Raw genomic sequence first — 20,305 nt, 5'->3', positions numbered from 1 at the left:
AGCTAGAGGTCAGCCAGAGGTAATTGAGCCCAGGTGCGGCAGGTGGGCGTGGTCTCTTGGTAAAGTAAAGAGACTGGGAAGGGAAGAAGGATATGAGTAATTTCTCCTATTTGCATAGCCTTTGGTACAGTATTTCACAAGCCTTAGCTTGTGAGGAGATAAAAAGACTTGGAGTCAAGAAACTTAGGTTTGGCCCTAATTTGGTCGTTGTTTTGCTCTGGGACCTTGCACACATTCCTTTCTCTGAATATACCGTTTGTGCAATGAGGAGGTAGGTATATTAGCAAAGACCTGGACACACCTCCTAATCTTCAATGAATCTTGTACTTTAGAGCTGGATGGGAATTTGTGGAGCCAGGGAGAGTGAAGGTATAATCTCGGTGGGGGGGCGGGGGGAAGGAGAGAGAAAATCTGAGCTAGCACAAACGTTAACAGAGAGGCGCCATGCCCTAGACGTCGTGGGAGGATTTTTTTTTTTTTTTTTTTTTTTTCCTGAGGATGGAGGGGAAGAGTTTACTCAGAGTGGAGGGATAGTGCTTTGAGGGAAAGTGATCCCAGAAGACACCCAGAAAAAAACCCTACTCCGCTTGGCTTTTCAACTCTGTGGGTGACAGGCTTGTGCAATCAGACCACGGGGAGACTCCACCTTGGACTTGACCCACCCCCTCTCGTTAGCCACGCTCTTTCGCGTTCAAGCCCCGCCTTAACCCAACCTGTCATCTGTCAGTCCCAAACCCCACCCCATCCTGGTCACTTCATGGGCCCGCCTCCTTCCCTGTCACGCCTGCCCCCCTGCCGCCTCTGTCAATACAGGATCCACCGCCCTCTCCTGCCACACCCGGCCCCGCCCCTTCTACTTCATGCTACGGTCCCACCCCTCCTGCGAGTCAGCTCCTCTCCTCCCCTAGCACCTGAGCAGCGCTCGCCTTTCCCCTGCTCGTGCCTTTGCTAACCCTGGTCCCGCTCCCAGAAGGCACGGTTCCGGCCCTCGGGGCAGCCACGCCCCGTCTGCCCAAGCCCCGCCCACCCTCCAGGCCCCGCCCTCTTTCCTAAGGCCCCACCCCGGGCGGCCTGTTTTTCGCCCCCGAGCTCCCCCAACTACCGCAAAGACGGTTACAGCGCTCGGAACTAGGCGCGATGGGGCTTCCTGAGGAGCGGGGCCGGAGCGGCAGTGGCAGCGGGGGCCGGGAGGAGGCTGGCGCGCGGAGCCGGGCGCGGAGTTGGTCGCCGCCGCCCGAGCTCAGCCGCTCCGCGCACGTCTCCTCGCTGCAGCGCTACCGCGAGCTGCACCGAGTCTCCGTGGAGGAGCCGCGAGGTGAGGCCGGGCCCGCGCGCGCTTGGGGGCGTCGGCGAGGAGAGGAATGGGCTCCCCGGGCAGTGAGGAATCGGGCGGGTTCCGTGGGGGAGTGGGGGTTCCGAGAGGAGGTCGGGGTTGCCTAGGGGAGTTGGGGACCCCCTTGGGAAGTTGAGGGGTCCGTGAGGAGACGCAGGTTCTGTGAGGAAGAGTTGCGGAAGACGCAGGTTCTGTGAGGAAGAGATGGACGAAGGGTTCGCGGGGGAGACGGGGATTCGGGGAGAAGGAGCGTTCTGTTCTGTGGGGAGATGCGGGCTCCCTAGGAGCTGAGGACTGTCCTGGCGACGTGGGGGTTTCCCGAGATGTGGTTTCCGTGAGGGAATGGGGGTTCTGTGAGGAGGGTGAAAGCTTCATGAGAAGAGGAAGACTCCTCAGGTGGAAAGAGGGGTTCCCGAGGCGAGGGGCACCTTGCGGAGAGGAGGCCCCAGGAGGACATTCCTGGCCCGCCCGGTTCACACCAGCTCGGCCCCTGCCTCCTGACGCCCGGAACACGCGGGGTAGTGTCCACGGCTGAGGGGCCGGAACCGGTCTGATTCCCGTGCTGGGGTTCCCACGGTTAGTAATTAAGTCTCAGGACTATTTTTCATATTTCAGAAATATTTAAATTATCCAACATAAGACTGAACAAGTCACATTTCAGTCAAGTTTTTTTTTCCCCCTAGCGAGCTGGGCTGGAAATAACTCAGAAACTCTGATAGGTGCATGTCTTGAAGACTGTGAGCGAAGTTCCCTGCCTTTGCCCCTCAGTCTGAGGAAGGGATCAAAACTGTTGAAGGCAGCATGATGTTTGGCAGTGGCACAAGCCAGACATCCAACCCAGAAAAATCTGGATTTAGATTCTGGCTGTACCACTCATTTACTGGGTGGTCTTGGGCAGATTTTTTAAAATATATATTTTATTGATTTTTTTTACAGAGAGGAAGGGAGAAGGATAGAGAGTTAGAAACATCGATGAGAGAGAAACATCGATCATCTGCCTCCTGCACACCACCCACTGGGGATGTGCCAGCAACCAAGGTACATGCCCTTGGCCGGAATTGAACCTGGGACCCTCGAGTGCGCAGGCCGACACTCTATCCACTGAGCCAAACCGTGTAGGGCTTGGGCAGATTTTTTAAATGTATATAGCAAAGGTGGAAATTTTTTGAGAAACAAGCACAGACTCCCACGTGGGGAGGGGGAAAGAGTCCCCTTGGGCAGATTGTTAAGCCTCTCTGAGATTCCTTTTCTTTATCTGTAAGATAGGGATAATGATACTGGTTTCATAGTTTTGTATGATGACAAAAGTGGGTACTAAGTAAAGTGTGCATTAGAGAGTGTCTGGTGCACCTAGACATTCAATAAATGATGGTTGGTTTGATAATAAAAGCGACATAAAACCATTACTGAATAATGCAAGACAGGATTGAATCAAGTGTAGAGCCGTTGGTTGCTGCAGGCAGTGTCCAAGTTTGAGTCTTTAGACCTCTTTTCACTTCTCTTCCTCTCTATGTTTCATCCCATTGTGATTGTATCTGTTACCCAGGGATGAGCTATAACTGCCACAGTAGTAGCTCCTGTTCTATACATGTAGCTCTGAACCCAGGTTCTCACTTATGCTCTGGCTCCAAATTTCATAGATCTGTAGGCCATTTTATTCACACACCTTTGTTATACCATATTCAATATAACTGTGACTGGGATTTACCAATTTTCCCTCCCAAACCGGCACGCCTACCTAATTGCCTAATCCCTGCCAGTGTCTCTATCGCAAACTGTAAACCTCTCATCATGCTCTCCCCTAATAAGGTCCATTTATATATCTTATTTATAGGGTTCTTCCTGCTTACTACCCAGAAATCATGTTAGATTTGATGTAGAGACTGTTATCAACCACATTTCACAGAGAAGGAAACTGAAACTTAGAGAGGATAACTAACTTGGACAAGGTGACAAAGCTACTTAGTGATAGAGCTGGGATATGAACCACGGTAGTCTTTTTTATTGAATTTATTGGGGTGACATGGTTAATAAAAGTATGTAGGTTTAAGGTATGCAATTCTATAATACATCATCTGTATATTATATTGTGTGTTCACCATCTCAAGTCTCCTTTCATCACCATTTATCCCTCCTTTACCCTCTTCTACCTCCCCTCACCCCCCTTTCCCTCTGGTAATCACCATACTGTTGTCTGTTTATGAGTTTATTTGTGGTTTGCTTAATCCCTTTACCTTTTCCACCTTGCCCCCCCAACCCCCTCCCCTCTGACAGCTGTCAGTCTATTCTCTGTATCTACGAGTCTTTTTATTTTGTTTGTTAGTTTGTTTTGTTCATTAGATTCCACATATAAGTGACATCATATGGTATTTGTCTTTCTCTGACTGGCTTATTTCACTTAGCATAATACTCTCCAGGTCTATCCATGCTGTTGCAAAAAGTAGGATTCCCTTCTTTTTTTTTAAGCCGAGTAGTATTCCATTGTGTAAATGTACCACAGCTTTTTTAATTCACTCATCTACTGATGGGTGCTTGGGTTGCTTTCAAATACTGGCTATTGTAAATAATGCTGCAGTGAACACATGGGTGCATATATTCTTTTTGAATTAGTATTTCAGGTTTCTTCGGATAGATTCCCAGAAGTGGAATTGCTGGGCCATAAGGCAGTTCCACTTTTAATTTTTTGAGGTAACTCCATACTGCTTTCTACAGTGGCTACACCAATCTGCATTCCTGCCAAAAGTGCACAAGGGTTCCCTTTTGTTCATATCCTTGCCAAAAATTGTTGCTTGTTGATCCTATATAATGAAAGGCTAATATGCAAATTGTCCCTATGGGTGGGAGTTCGACAGACAGGGAGTTAGACGTGCGCTGACCACCAGGGGGTGGCATGGAACATGGCAGGCGTTGGCGATGAGGCACTGGTAGCAGGTGGTAGTGGAGGCACTGCCATCCCTGATGGGCCCCTACAAGAGTGGGACTGCAGCAGGATGGTGGAGCAGATGAGTGGGTGGCGCCAGGCCAAGGTGGGTGCAAAGGGTGACAGAGGCAGGCAGCCGGGGAACGGAGGCCCCAGCTGGCAGCCGGCAGCCACTAGGCACGCTACTCGTGCACAAATTTTGTGCACTGGGCCTCTAGTTTATTAATAATAGCCATTCTGACAGGTGTGAGGTGATATCTCATTGGGTGTTTTGTTTGTTTGTTTTTTAAATATATTTTTTATTGATTTTTTACAGAGAGGAAGGGAGAGGGATAGAGAGTTAGAAACATGGATGAGAGAGAAACATCGATCAGCTCCCTCCTGCACACCCCCTACTGGGGATGTGCCCGCAACCAAGGTACATGCCCTTGACCGGAATTGAACCTGGGACCCTTGAGTCCACAGGCCAACGCTCTATCCACTGAGCCAAACCGGTTAGGGGTCATTGGGTGTTTTTTAAAATTGATTTTTGAGAGAGAGAGAGAGAGAGAGAGAGAGTGAGAGAAAGAGAGAAGCATCAATGTGAGAGAGAAACATCAATCAGTTGCTGCCTCATGTGCCGCGACCCTGGATCAACCTGTAACCTGGGTATGTGCTCTGACTGGGAATCAAACCAGCCACCTTCTAGTGTATGGGATGGTGCTTCAACCAACTGAGCCACACAAGTCAGGGTTTATTGTGGTTTTAATTTGCATTTCTCTGATGATTGATGATATTAAGTTCTTTATAAATTTTGGATATTAACCCCTTATCAGATGTATCATTGGTGAATATGTTCTTCCCTGCAGTGGGCTGTCTTTTCATTTTGTTGATTGTTCCCTTTACTGTGCAAAACTTTTTAGTCTGATGTAGTCCCATTTGTTTATTTTTTCTTTTGTTTCCCTTGCCCAAGGAGATATATCAGAAAAAATATTGCTACGAGAAATATCCAAGATTTTACTGTCTATGCTTTCATCTAGGATTTTTATGGTTTCGAGTCTAACATTTAAGTCTTTCATGCATTTTGAATTTGTTCTTGTGTATGATGTAAGAAGGTGGTCTAGTTTCATTTTTTTGCACATATCTGTCCATTTTTCCAAACACCATTTATTGAATAGACTATCTTTACCTTATTGTATGTTCTTGCCTCCTTTGTCAAATATTAGTTGACCATAAAGGTGTGGGTTTATTTCTGGGCTCTCTAGTCTATTTCATTTATCTATATATCTGTTTTTATGCCAGTACCAGGCTGTTTTGATTACTATAGCCTTGAAATTATGTTTGATATCAGATAGTGTGATTCCTCCAACTTTGTTTTTTTCCCCTCAAGATTGTTGTGGCTAATCAGGTCTTTTGTGGTTCCATATAAATATTCGGAATATTTTTTCTAGTTCTGTGAAATACACCATTGGTATCTTAATAAGAATTACGTTGAATCTATAGATTGCTTGGGTAGTATGGACATTTTAATTATGTTAAAATTCATGAACTGGTATATGCCTTCACTTATTTGTATCTTCTTCAATTTCTTCAGTGTCATAATTTTCTATGTACAGGTTTTTTACATCCTTGTGACCATGGTATTCTTGCCTGAAGAACCTATATTCCTAAGAGCTATGCTATTCCTCTTCCCTGACTCCACAATCTGTCTTTCTCCAAATTCTGTCAAATATTATTTCAAAATGCTTCTGAGATTACCTTTATTCCCATTTCCATAGACGCTTTTAGTTCAAGGAAGCAGCCTCCTAATTGGTTCTCTCTCTTCTAGTCTCACCCACCTTCAATTTTTAAAAAATATTTTATTGATTTTTTTACAGGGAAGAAGGGAGAGGGATAGAGAGTTAGAAACATCGATGAGAGAGAAACATCAATCAGCTGCCTCCTGCACACGCCCTACTGGGGGTCTGCCCGCAACCAAGGTACATGCCCTTGACCTGAATCGAACCTGGGACCCTTCAGTCCGCAGGCTGATGCTCTATCCACTGAGCCAAACCGGTCAGGGCCCATCTTCAATTTTTGATATATTTATCTAGAAACTGTTAGATCAATATTCTGGAAACACTACCTTCTTATGTCACTTGAATAACTTCTAATAGTTTCCTATTTTTTACAGTTTCAAATTAAAATTCTGCTTTTTTTCAAGGTCTCTGGATAACTAACTCCACTCCACCTCTCTATCCTTTTTTTTTTTTAACTACATTTTATTGATTTTTTACAGAGAGGAAGGGAGAGAGATAGTTAGAAACATCGATGAGAGAGAAACATCAATCAGCTGCCTCCTGCACATCTCCTACTGGGGATGTGCCCGCAACCCAGGTACATGCCCTTGACCGGAATCGAACCTGGGACCTTTCAGTCCGCAGGCTGATGCTCTATCCACTGAGCCAAACCGGTTTCGGCAACCTCTCTATCCTTATCTCCCACTACTCCCTACCACACTCCTCATTCTAGACAAGTCATTCTCATTGATATACTGAATACCCAAAAGTCCCTTTCCCACCTTCTTGCTTTTGCCCATTTCCTTCTGCTCCTGTAGTCAAACCCCACCAATTCCACAAAACATTCCCTGATTATCTGAGTCTGTGCTCATCTTTTCCTCTTCTCAACTTCGTCAGTACTTAAAATGTGTACACTGAAACATCCAAATTTCTGCATCCCCACCCAAGAATAAAACCAAAACAACTGAAAAACAAAACTAAGTGATTATAAAACTCAGTTTTCTTCACTTCTTGTTGATGGGCACAAATGCAGTTCATAAATAGTTTTACATTCTCTGTGTCTACTATTATCACTTAAAACATTTTTGAGTGTACACATGTACTCAATATAGATGTAGCAAATGAACTTTAGAGTCAGATCTGATTTTGTATTCTGGCTTCTAGCTGTGTGGTCCTTGGGAGACTTTCCTGTGTTTCCTGAGCTTAAGTTTTCTCATCTATAAAATTAGGATAATTAATGATTGTTTCATAGGGCCATGAAAAGGTTAAAAGAGATTAGCCCAGTCCCTGGTACATAAATGGCATTCACTAAAAGGCCAGTTCTCATTCACTTTCTTCTTAATGGTCATTTAGTAGTCTATTGTATTACTACTAGTATTACTAATTTTCACCAGTTTGTTTTTTTTCATTGTTGGGTTTTTGGGTTGTTTCCAGTTTTACTAGTATAAATAGTGGTCTATAAACATCTCTTTACTAATCACTTTTTTCCTTTGGGATTATTTTCTTGGAGTGTATTCCCCAAAGTTGAGTTATCACATGAAAAGGTATATAAATTTTTATGGCTATTGTCAGGAATTGCCCTGTCATCCACTAAGACTGTACTGATTTCTTACAATGCCATTATCATGTAAGATTATCTGTTTCCTCAGGCCACTCAGGCATTAGATTCAATTTTTTAAAATCTTTGCTAGTTTTTATAGGTATACTAGAGGCCCGGTGCGTGGATTCTTGCACTGGTGAGGTCCCTCAGCCTGGCCTGCGCCCTCTCACAGTCCGGGACCCCTTGGGGGATGTAGTAGTGCGTGAAGCGGCAGGCGGCCGGGGAGGAGCCCAAGCTAGGGCTCGCCAGCCATGAGCCCAGCTTCTGGCTGAGCAGCACTCCTGCATTGAGTGTCTGCCCCCTGGTGGTCAGTGCGTGTCATAGCTACCGGTCAACTGGTCACTTAGGCTTTTATATATATAGATAATGGCATTTAGGATGACTTAATTTGGATTTCTTTAATTGATTGCAAATGGTACATTATGCAAGCAATTACATTGTCTTATACATTCAAAACCAACTATGTACATTGTATAAACTGAATCATATAACCTTGAGCAAGTCACTTTACATCTATGAATTTGGTTTCTTTTTCTCACCTGAGGATATTTTTCCCCCCATTGATTTTTAGAGAGAGTGGAAGGAAAGGAGGGAGGGGAAGGAAGAGGAAGAGAGAGAGAGAGAGAGATGTGAGAGAGACACGTACATTGGTTGCCTCACACATGCATCCGTACTGACACAGGAGATCAAACCTGTAACCCAGGCACATGTCCCAGACCCGGAATCGAACCCAAGACCCTTTGGTGCATGGCTGACACTCTAACTATTGAGCACACCAGCCAGAGCTGAATTTGGTTTCTTTTTTTAAAAATATATTTTATTGATTTTTTTACAGAGAGGAAGGGAGAGGGATAGAGAGTTAAAAACATCAATGAGGGAGAAACATCGATCAGCTGCCTCCTGCACACCCCCCACTGGGGATATGCCCGCAACCAAGGTACATGCCCTTGACCGGAATCGAACCCAGGACCCTTGAGTCTGCAGGCTGATGCTCTATCCACTGAGCCAAACCGGTTAGGGCTGAATTTGGTTTCTTAACACTAAAATGAGGGGATGATACTCTCTAAAATTCCTTCCATTGTTATGGTTCTAGGTGTCTTTCTCTCCTCTAGCTCCTGATCCAGTACTGAGAATATCCTTAGTGCTCTGCAATTATATATTTTACCTGTTGATTACATTTTCTCCAGAGATTCAGACAAATATTTTAAGATTGCAAATTTTATCATGTCCCTCTCCTGCTTAAAATCCATTGCTCTTAGGATAAATACCAAGTTCGTTACCATGCCCAGAAAGATTGTATGATCTGCTCATTTTATGCTTCATTTCCTGCTATGCTTTCTCTGATTCTCAGTGCTTCAACCTTAAGGAGTTCCTCTTAACAGTATACCATTGGTTCCTTTCCATCCCATAGTACTCTCTTTCCTTGGGGTGGGGGGGAGAGTAAAGAAAAACTTCTATTCATCTTTCAGATTTTAGCAAAAAATATCTTCCTCAGGGAAGTTCAAGTCTTGGCTTAGTAACTATAACCTTGGGCAATTAAAATATATATATATATTAATTTCAGAGAGAGAGAGAGATAGAAATATCAATGATGAGAGAGAATCACTGATCAGCTGCCTCCTGAACGCCATACACTGGGGATTAAGCCTGCAATCCAGGCATGTGCTCTTGACTGGAATTGAACCTGGGACCTTTCAGCCCGTAGGCTGATGCTCTATCCACTGAGCCAAACTGGCTAGGGCACCTTGGGCAATTTTTAAATCAATAAAAGGATAATGAAAATAAGGCCATATCCTAGGACTGTGGTAAGGACTAAATGAAATAATATAAAGAGCCTAAAGCAACATCTGACACAGAACAGGTAACAAACACTTGGGCAAGTAACAATAGACTAAAGAGCAACCCGGCTGTCGTGGCTCAGTGGTTGAGTGTCGACCTATGAATCAGGAGGTCCCAGTTCGATTCCCAGTTGGGGCATGTGCCCAGGTTTCGGGCTCAATCCCCAGTGTGGGGCGTGCAGGAGACAGCCAATCAATGATTCTCATCATTGATCTTTCTCTCCCTCTCCCTTCCTCTCTGAAAGCAATAAAAAATATTTTTTTAAAAAACCTGCTCACTAAATAATTGCTGAGAGTGAGTGAACAAATTAAGACAATGACATGGTCATGGGAGGCTCTGTGGGTAAAGGATTTCTTCCTTTTACTAATTAATTCATTAAAAAATTGCTTACCTTGTGCTAGGCATTGTGATAAGCCCTGGGTGGCTGCAATTTGAATAGATGGCAAAAAATGAAGTGGGAATTTTGAGGAGAGAAGAAAGAAATTTGAGTCAAGATTCAGCTCATGGGAATAGATGGAGGGTTAGGAGAGTGGTGGATGATAAGATTAGACAGGTAGAGGAAGGAGTACAAGGCAGGGAAGTTGTGACTTGGTCCTGTGCATAGACTGGTAAGACATCTGAGGATAAATATGTCTGAGAAGCTTAGTAATGTTGGGCTTCTCTTTCTGTTGCAGAGTTTTGGGGAGACATTGCCAAGGAATTTTACTGGAAGACCCCTTGTCCTGGCCCATTCCTCAAGTACAACTTTGATGTGACTAAAGGAAAAATATTCATTGAGTGGATGAAAGGAGCAACTACCAACATCTGTTACAACGTACTGGATCGAATTGTCCACGAGAAAAAACTTGGTGACAAAATTGCTTTTTACTGGTAAAAACATCTATCTTATAGTCTGTGGTAGATAAAAAGTCATCCTTCACATTATAGTATAATGTTTCGTAGTTCATGAAGTGCCTTAAAATCCATAAATTCATTACAACAACCTGGTACAGTAAGCAAACTACATATATTTAATTTAATGTCTCAGGTGAGGAAAAATACCTCAAGGAAGTTATTAAAATCACATAAATAGAACTGATATTCAAAGCCAAGTGTTCTGACTTCTAGTCTGGTGTTCTAGTCTGGTGTTCTTTCCTCTCCAACTTCTAGCTGGAGAAAAAAGAGGGAAAAGAGTAAATGGAAAAGAACAGGACTAAGTAACTTTCTTATTTTTGCTTTGGGAGAGAAATTGGTGTTGGATTTTCCACTACTACCACCACCACTAGGCTCAAGTTCTTTTTTTTCCTTCTTTTTAAGAATGGTTGGTATAACTAAAGAAAGAAGTTTCATGAATCTAGGTTTTGGGTTTATTAAAAAATGTTAAGCTCCTTTAGATAAGAAATCAAAATTCTCATAAAATTAAATTACTAAAATATCATTACCTCACTTAAAGATATTAACCACTAATCCCTTAATATCACAAATATCCAGACAGTGTACCAAATTTTCCAATGGCCAGGAATCTTTTTTTTTTAATAGCTGATATGTTTAAATCAGAAAGTCCACACATTATATTTAGCTAATAGATGTCTTAAATCTCTTGTGATTTAAAGACTTTCCCGCCTTTTCCTGTCATATATTTGTTACGAAGCCAGGTCCGATATAATCTCTAACAGTCTGGATCTTGCTGATTATATCCCAGGTGTTGTTCTACAGGTTCCTCTAGCTGTCATGTTTTCAGTCACTAATTCCTAAAAGCTATATTGAATGCTTTAGTTTTATACTTTCTGCCTTATCTACCAGCCTTCTAAAAAAAAAAATGTTAATCGAATGAACAACAAAATGGAAAAAAGGTTAGAAAATACAAAGAAAAAAAGTAACCAAAGGGCCACAGATAACCTTGCAATGACTTAACCAAGTAAAAGTGGGGCAGCTCTCCATGGTACGACATATTAAGAGGTTACAAGTGTTGTTTGACTTCTAACCTAAATGGGCTCTTGCACCCTCTACTGCCATTAATGACATTCTGTGTTCTCCTACACGATCTACTAGGTGGATAATGGTAACACCTACACACATCTGAACCATCTATGACTAATCCTAAGACTCAACCCAGCACATTTGTTATTAATTAGTTCCTACTATTTTAGAAGGACCACATAAAAGCTGCGTGAACTATGGACTATCCTTAAACTGGAAAACAGAAACATAAGTCAATCCCACTTGAGCAGGAAGAAGAAATGATTGACATCCCAGAATAAATGATCAATTACGTGAAAAAAAAGTTGAAATGTAGGAAAATCCCATTCTAATATATTAAAGTTAGCTCATCAACTCTTAAATATTTGAGATTAAATGATTGTAGGAATCAGGTCAAATAATTACCTGTTAACAGGCTGCATATCTGAGAAAACATGGATTCATGACAAAATGCAACACAGAGGGGATAAACCTTAATAAATCCTCATGAGCTTGGAAATCCAACATGTTAGTAACAAGTGTCATAGATTTGACAAGGAGAACTATACAATCTCCTTCGCCCAACCCCAAGAAAGTGCTGTTACTATCTGGTAAGTGCATCAGAATCTCCAAGTAAAAGATTCTACAAATACCAACTATGTCCACGAACTACCAAGGAGTTTTTATATGAACAAATGGAGAAGACGATTCAACCTTCACTGGTGTTTCTGCCAGCGTCAACCAACCAGCCAGTAATAAAAATATCCCCTTAGATTAGTACAGCCATTTACTATTTTCAAAGCACTCTGACAAATTTCAGAGCAAATGACAAGTGACAAAGAGAAAGTAAACCAGGGAAAGGGTGGGAATTTTATATATTTTAGATATAAAATCAGATTTTAGAAAACTAAACTTTTAAGAGAAAAAAAGCATTGAGAACGGAACTCATTATAATCTTTCAATAACTACATAGTCACGTTAAAGAGCTTAATAGTAAAAACAGGTGCACCGTGTTCCAGGAAATGAGGATACAATGAGAGAGCAGGTCACTCACAGCATTGTTTTCCAAAGAAAAAAAAACTAAGGCTGTTTCTTCAAGAATCTTTTAAACAGATTCTCAATAATTTTTTCTGCCCCCGAAAAGTTCAGGGATATGTACACACTCTCTGATAACAATGACTCATGACTTACTTAGGGATTTATTTTGATTAACAACAATTGAAAACGCAAATTCTCCTTGAGAGTGTCAAGCTGGCTGAGCATTCAAACCGTAGGGGGGAAATTATTTCAATTAGAACTTAATTTACTTGAAATGAGCAGCACACAAAAGTTATTTTTAAGGAGGGATGGGATGGGAGGAAGAACTGGATGAAATGAAGTCTCTGGTCAGCGAAGAACAATAGGAGTGGGAAAGTAACAAGGCAAAAAGTAAACTGTGTAATTCCTTAAAAACTTCCAGATGAAACAGACATGTCATTAACCAGAATGTCTGGGGATATCAGTAAGGGTACCAATACTCTCCCCCAGGACATTCTGTAAATGGCACCCGGAGACACAATGATTGCCTGCGTGGCCCCTGGCTGTGCATCAATATGGGGGCAATTCCTATGCTGTTGCTGACATTTTCGTTAGGCCATCATCTCTGCAATTAGGAATATTTGCCAAATTGAATATCTGATGCAGATGTCTATGACAGTGAAGGAGAATTTGGCCAGTGGCTATGTACCACTAAGAAGAATGAAGGGCAAGAGAAATATTTGTGTCAGAAAACATAAAGAACTTGAATCAACCATGAGCACTGAACAGAAATTTCAGAGTCAAATAATCTCAAAGCTAGAAGAACCCTTGAAGCCCATCTATTCTGAAATCAGTAAACTTAACTCTAGAAATTCAGGTTTCCTTTTTCTGCCTTAGAGCGCAAACAGCTCCATTGTGATACAGCCCAGCTACGGAAGAGTTCAAGCATGCTACAGTTCAACTAGGAAGCAGCATGGCTGTGAAGATGCACAGCTGTGAGGAGGCCCCTCTAGACAGCTCTGCTCTTAGGAGGAAAGGGAAAGAGCGCTCTCTCTGTGTTCAAGTTCTTAACAGATATCTCATTTGATGCTCACAACAACCAAGAATGCACTATTTATTTTCCTCATTTCACATATGTGAAAACTGAACTTCTGAGACATTAATAAGTGACTTATCCAAAGTTATACAGCTAGCAAGAAGTGGACTGAGATTCAAACCCAGGTAGGATAATTCCAGAGCTTACAGGTTTGACCATGACACTATGCTATCCCTCTAATTCCTTTCGTTAGTCTCTCAACAGCTTTGCAAAATATATATTGTTAGCTCCACTTTACAAGTGAAGAAATGAAGCACAGAAGGGTTGCACATTGAATAAGATCATAGAATAAGTGATAGAGCCAGGATTAAAAACCAAGTCTATCTGACTCCTTGCTTGTAAAAATAGGCCATGCTGCCTCCCCAGCAGGAATTTTCTATGAGCCCCTCTTCCTGGCAACATAATTCTATTAGAAGTACTAATATACTGAACCCAAATAGGACCTTATAATTCCAGTAATTGGGATGTTGCTTCTGCCACCATCTATGAGCACTTTGAGAACTGATCCTATTTTTGAGCCAGTTGGAGCAGACTGAATGTGTCATTAAAGAATTAAATTTGTACTCGGTCAAAATTTGCCCAGTTTATGTGATATAGTGAGCCCTAACCTGAGAGACAGGAAATTTAGATTCTCATTCTAACTCTGCCATTCAGCTGCTGTATAAGTACAGGGAACTCTCTGAGAGTCAGTTTTCTCTGTCATAAAATGGGGTTAATAATCCCATCCTTATCTTTCTCCTTAGATAGTTATGAGAATCAAATAAAAGGTGAAATACTTATTTATTTATTAGAAAACACTGTACAAATGTGAATGAGTGTATAATCACATTGCCATTGCTCAATTTGGGATCACTATGCCACTGAAACTCATGGTCTATATCTGTTTAAATTTTCTGTAGCTCCAGCCAACACTTGAGCCCACTTCTTAGGTTTCTTAAGGATCAGAAAACCTTTAAAGATCTGCACAGGAGATGCTCGTGTCTGACTCCCACCCCACCCCCTGCCCCGGGTTTGAAATAATGCAGGTACATGGTGCTCCAGAATCTTGAGGTCCTTTCTAGTTTCTCACCATCCATACCTGAACAGGCTCCAGAGAGCCTCTCTTTCCCTATTTGTAAGATGAGGAGAGTAGACTAGATCAGTGTTTTCCAAAGAATGCTCCAGGAATCACTGATTACTAGAGATATAGTAAAGTCTCCAAGAAGCCCCACAGTAAGCACATCTGATTAACTTTGTTAACATGAGATTCCCACATTTATTTGAGCCCCAACCATTTATGGCAGCATGCTATTAGTATCATAATAAGAAATATTGCCCAGCCGGTGTGGCTCAGTGACTGAGCATTGACCCATGAACAAGGAGGTCACGGTTCCATTCCCAGTCAGGGTACATGCCCCAGTTGCAGGCTCAATCCCCAGTAGGGAGCATGCAGGAGGCAGCTGATCAATGATTCTCTTGCAACATTGATGTTTCTAACTCTCCCTCTCCCTTCCTCTCTCTGAAATAAATAAAAACATATTTAAAAGAAGAAGAAGAAATATTTCATGGAACACCAATTTAGGAAGTACTGGATTAGATTATCTCTAAATTTACTTTCAGTGCAAAATTCTGCAACTCCATAACAAGACATCTTCACTCCATTTTTACAATGGTCATTCAACCAGCAAGACTTGTTAAAGTCATTGGGTGCTTAGCCCTATGTAGGTGTTATGGATACAGGGGTAGAAGAATGGGAGACAAGTTCCATATGGGCCATTATTATTCAATTCTTTTATGTTCACGGCAAAGCAAAAGCAAACTACAAATAAATCACATTTGTTATAAGAAAGTAAAGTACAAATATGTAAGATATGTGGTTACTTCCCTTTGTTACCTCCATATTTTATACAATATGTTATATTGCCATATCTTCATCTTTTCTTTAGAAAGTATTTTTCTTATTTTAAATCTTTAAAATTTACAGATTTTAAATCCCACCCCCTTCCTCTGAGATTCATTTGTCTGTTCCATTTTCCATGCCTCTGATTCTATCTTATTCATAAGTTTATTTTGTTCATTAGATTTCTTGTTTGTATATTTTTATTTTTAGATTCAATTGTTGATAGATATGTATTTATTGACATTTTATTGTTCATATATATTTTCTTTCTCCTCCTCCTCCTCCTCCTCTTCCTCCTCCTCCTCCTCTGCCTCCTCCTCCTCCTTTTTCTTCTTCAAGAATACCCTTCAAAATTACATGTATTACTGGTTTGGTAGTGATGAACTCCTTTAGCTTTTTCTTGTCTGTGAAGCTCTTTATCTGGCCTTCAATGCTAAATGATAGTTTTGATGGGTAGAGTAATCTTGGTTGTAGGTCCTTGCTATTCATCACTTTGAATATTTCTTGCCACTCCCTTCTTGCCTACAAAGTTTCTGTTCAGAAATCAGCTGACAGTCATTTGGGCGCTCTCTTGCAGGTAACTAACTCTTTTCTCTTGCTGCTTTTAAGATTTTATCTTTAACCCTTGGCATTTTAAGTATGATGTGTCTTGGTGTGAGCCTCTTTGAGTTCCTCTTGTTTGGGACTCTCTGTGATGCCTAGACTTGTAAGTCTGTTTCTTTCACCAGGTAAGAGAGATTTTCTGTCATTGTTTCTTCAAATAGGTTTCCTTTCCTTTTTAAATTTTTTTTTTTTCAAATAGGTTTTCAATATCTTGCTCTCTCTCTTCTCCTTCTGGTACCCTCATAATGTGAATGTTGGTACACTTGAAGTTGTCCCAGAAGCTCCTTACACTATCTTCATTTTTAAAAAAATATATATTTTATTGATTTTTTTACAGAGAGAAAGGGAGAGAGAGAGAGAGTTGAAGCTCTCATGAAGATCCTTAAATAACCATATAACCATTGTTTTGAACTCTATCTAGTAGCTTGCTTGTTTCCATTTCTTTCATTTGTAACATGTTTCTTTGTCTCCACATTTTGGCTGCTTCCTGTGTTTGTTTATATATATATATTAGGTAGAGCTATTATGTTTCCTAGAATTGGTAGAGTAGCCTTGTATATTAGGTGTCCTGTAGGACCCAGTGGCTCAGCCTTCCCAGTCACCTGAGCTGGGCACTGTAGGTGCACCCCTGTGTGGGCTGTGTACACAGTTTTGTTATAGTTGAGCCTTGACTGGTGTCACTGAGAGGAATTGGCCTACAGGCCAATTGGCTGTGAGGACCAGCTGCGTCTACAATGGAAGAGCTGCTATGCAGGAGATACCCCTATGTAGCAGGACTTGCTTAGTGGGGCTTTGGTGCTCACTGAGCCTGCTCCTTGAGTGGGTTGTTTGTGGACATGTAGAGTTGTAATCTGGTATGGTCTAAAGCTGTCTACCGGGTCACTGGCTCTGGGCCCTCCTGAGAGGTGCAAAGTCAGCCATTGCCTGGTGCCACCTAGCAGGAGCTATAGAGAGATCTGCAGATTGCTGCTATTTGTATTGGATTGGAAGTGCCCAGGCAAGGCCCAGTTGTGAGGCAAGGCAGTCTGGCACTAGTGCTGGGTTGTAGGCCTTTTATTGATAGTTTTGAAGTACGCTGACTCCAACTGCTGCTTGTTTAAGAGGTTTTAGCAAAGTCTGAAGCATGAACCAAGACAGGCCATTCATATGGAAAAGCAGCTGCGAACAGCTTGGGTAGGGCTGCAAATTGGATGGGGTGGAGTCTCAGGGAATCAACAGAGTGGAGCCAACAGTGTGGGCCATTGCTGATGGAAACTCAGATATGGCTTCCAGTCAGCTCTGCAATGGGGGAGGTTCAAACATAGGAACAATGATCCCTGAAAGCACCCCTATTTGGGAGAAAGCTGCCCCCAAGTTCCTGTCCTGATGCCAAACAGTCCAGTTCCTCCCTGTATGTCCCTGGATTTCTCCAAAGCTGCCACCCGGTGCTGAAGCTCAGAGGAATCAGGACAATGTATGTTTGTGTGCCTGCTCTTTAAGAAGAACACCTGGGACTCCCACAGCCTCTGTGTCACTCTGCCACAATCCCTGCTGGTTTTTATAGCCTGAAGTTACAGGGACTTCTCTTCCCAGCTCTATAACCCTGGCTGGGGGTCTGGTATAGGGCTGGGACTCCTTGCTTCTCACAGGAGGCCTTGGAGTTATCCCTCCTGATTAAAGAAATGCCATATATGGGTGTCGGACCAGTTCGTTCCTTACCTTCATTCCTTGTACCAGTCTCAATGCACTTTCTTCTTTTCTTCTCTACTTGTAGGACTTCCATTCAGCCAGCTTTCAGTTGGTTCTGAATGATGGTTGTTCTGTATTTTAGTTGTAATTTCGATGTGGTTGTGGGAGGCAGTGAGTACCAGTGTTTACATATGCCACCATCTTGGTTCCTAGAAAATGTTGACTTCCTATTATGGTAGATGAGAACTTAATTCTTGTATACTCCTCCAATTTTTTTCATTTTATAATATAATTATAGCTCTGTTTTTAAGTTAATTTAAAAATCAATGTTTACATAAGAGTAATATTATGATTGCATTTCCTTTTATGTACAAATTTTTGTTTTTTTCTGAAGTTAAAATTGCCTGCCATTTTTCTTTCACAACTTACCTTTATCATATACTCAATATTTTTCAAACGCTCTATAATATCCTTTATATTCTAGGAAGCCTTCCTTTTCCTCTAAAGTTCTTTGCCTTGGAGCCCACCTCCTACCTGCTCTAATTTTTATTAATGTTTTTTACAATGTCGGATTTTCAGTGATTTACTCCAGTTGATATACTTCTTATGGAGCCATAGTATGACTTTATTTTCAACCTGTACTGTGTCATTTAGATAGCTGTAGTGCCATTAGCTAACCACATTTGTAGCTCGTTCCTTGTTTAGGGGCATGTCTCATACATACTAGTATATTGAAATAAACCTCAAAGGAAATAGTGCTCTTAGGAAACTACTCTAATTAGCCAAAATAGAATCATATTAATGAAGAATTTGGCCTTTTACTTTTAGCTTGATACATTGTAAATGTTCATGGAATAATGGTATTTTTAAAACTTGAAGCAATTTAGAGTTCATTTGGCCAACTCTCTTTATAGATGGGTAGATTAAGGCCAGAAAGGCTAAGTGATTTGCTTGAGGATTATATATTGCTTAGAGATAGAGCTGCGACTAATCAGATATTCTCACTCTTAGTCAACTACTCTTTTCACCATAAGATACTACTTCCTTATTCTAGTTCAGCAGTTCTCAACCTGTGGGTCGCGACCCCTTTGGGGGTTGAACGACCCTTTCACAGGGGTCACCTAAGACCATTGGAAACACATATATAATTACATATTGTTTGTGTGATTAATCACTATGCTTTAATTATGTTCTATTTGTAACAATGAAATTGGGTCACCACAACATGAAGAACTGTATTAAAGGGTCGCGGCATTAGGAAGGTTGAGAACCACTGTTCTAGTTGTTAAACACTTGGCTTTGACAATGAAAAGAGGAATTAGTCATGTTAGACATAAATTCAATTTAAATTAACTGTCTTAAAAATATCAGAGAAGCCGAAACCGGTTTGGCTCAGTGGATAGAGTGTCGGCCTGCGGACTGAAGGGTCCCAGGTTCGATTCCGGTCAAGGGCATGTACCTGGGTTGCGGGCACATCCCCAGTAGGAGATGTGCAGGAGGCAGCTGATCGATGTTTCTCTCTCATCGATGTTTCTGACTCTCTGTCTCTCTCCCTTCCTCTCTGTAAAAAATCAATAAAATATATTAAAAAAAAATATCAGAGAAAATGTGTTATCAGGTTTAAATGGCTCAGACCCTGGTCTCATGGAATTCTGTTTGAGAAGAATAGGCCTATATAAAACAGCCTCAAGCAATTATGGGCCAAACTGCAAAAAGTTACTTAAAGTAGTTCACAGAAGGGAGAAAGCATGTAGGCAGTCAGTATAACAAAAGTTAGGAGGATGGATTTTGGTGTCAAACTAATTTAATTTGAATCTATTTCTGCCACTAACTGTATGATTGTGTACAAGTTACTTAACCTTTTCGAGTCTCAGTTTTCTCAACTTTAAATGTGGATAAAAATAGGTGTTTTTTTTTAATCTCATGAAGTTGTCAATTGAATAAGATAAAAACAAATAAGCTCATGTGTCCAACTCCTGGTACATTGAAAGTACTCAATAAAATTAGCTACCATTATTATTATCGGAACAGTGAGAAGTCCTAGTCTCTCTGGAGTAAAGGGTTTATTCAGGGAATAATTTATTCATTCAATAAATACTTACTGAGAACTTACTCTATACCAGGCACCATTCTGAGCAAACCAACACAGTCCCTGCCCTCATGAAAGTTATATTCCAGTTTGAGAAGACAAACAGTAAACAATAAACCAGTAAATGACAGGTAGTGATAAATGCTATAGAAAAACAGAGTAGCATAAGGGAAAAGAGAATGAGAATGAAGAATAGGGATTGATAAGGGAAGAACTCTGATAAAGGTGACCTTTGAGCAGAGATCTGAAGGAAATGAAGTGTGCTATGCAGATAGTTGATAGTTGGATTGGAAAGAAGAAATATTTCAGGTACACAGAAGAGTAAGTGTAAAGGTCCAGATGTGGGAGTATGCTGCTGCTTGGTATGTTTGAGGAGTACCTGGGAAGTCCGTGTAGCTGAGGACGTGTGAGCTAGACAAAAAGAGAGTAAGGGATGAGGTCGGCAGGACACTAGATCAAGTAGAATCTTGAAAGTTAATATAGATTTTGGGGTTTTATTCACTCAAAATGGGGGCTGCTGGACAATCTTGAGTATAGATGAGGCAATAATTTGAATTACATTTAGA

The 20,305-nt window shown here is 41.5% G+C and overlaps 1 protein-coding gene across 3 annotated transcripts in view; it reads left to right on the top strand.

Annotated features, from left to right (window-relative positions):
• Positions 1-1,037: 1,037 nt before the first annotated feature.
• The window catches only part of ACSS2 (acyl-CoA synthetase short chain family member 2), a 58,810-nt gene continuing 39,542 nt past the window's right edge, over positions 1,038-20,305 (top strand). The window contains exons 1-2 of one of the 3 annotated variants that reach the window (XM_036323673.1): positions 1,038-1,315; positions 10,124-10,319. In XM_036323673.1, the coding sequence (XP_036179566.1) occupies positions 1,138-1,315; positions 10,124-10,319 (374 nt within the window). In that variant the 5' untranslated portion in view covers positions 1,038-1,137. The remainder of the gene's footprint in view (positions 1,316-10,123; positions 10,320-20,305) is intronic. The other 2 variants (XM_036323671.1, XM_036323672.1) reach the window with 2 other exon arrangements.

Source organism: Myotis myotis, unplaced genomic scaffold (assembly GCF_014108235.1).
Source record: "Myotis myotis isolate mMyoMyo1 unplaced genomic scaffold, mMyoMyo1.p scaffold_m19_p_9, whole genome shotgun sequence".
NCBI lineage: Eukaryota > Metazoa > Chordata > Mammalia > Chiroptera > Vespertilionidae > Myotis > Myotis myotis.
The sequence above is the reverse complement of the archived record's forward strand: the minus strand, read 5'-3'. Positions and strand labels throughout refer to the sequence as shown.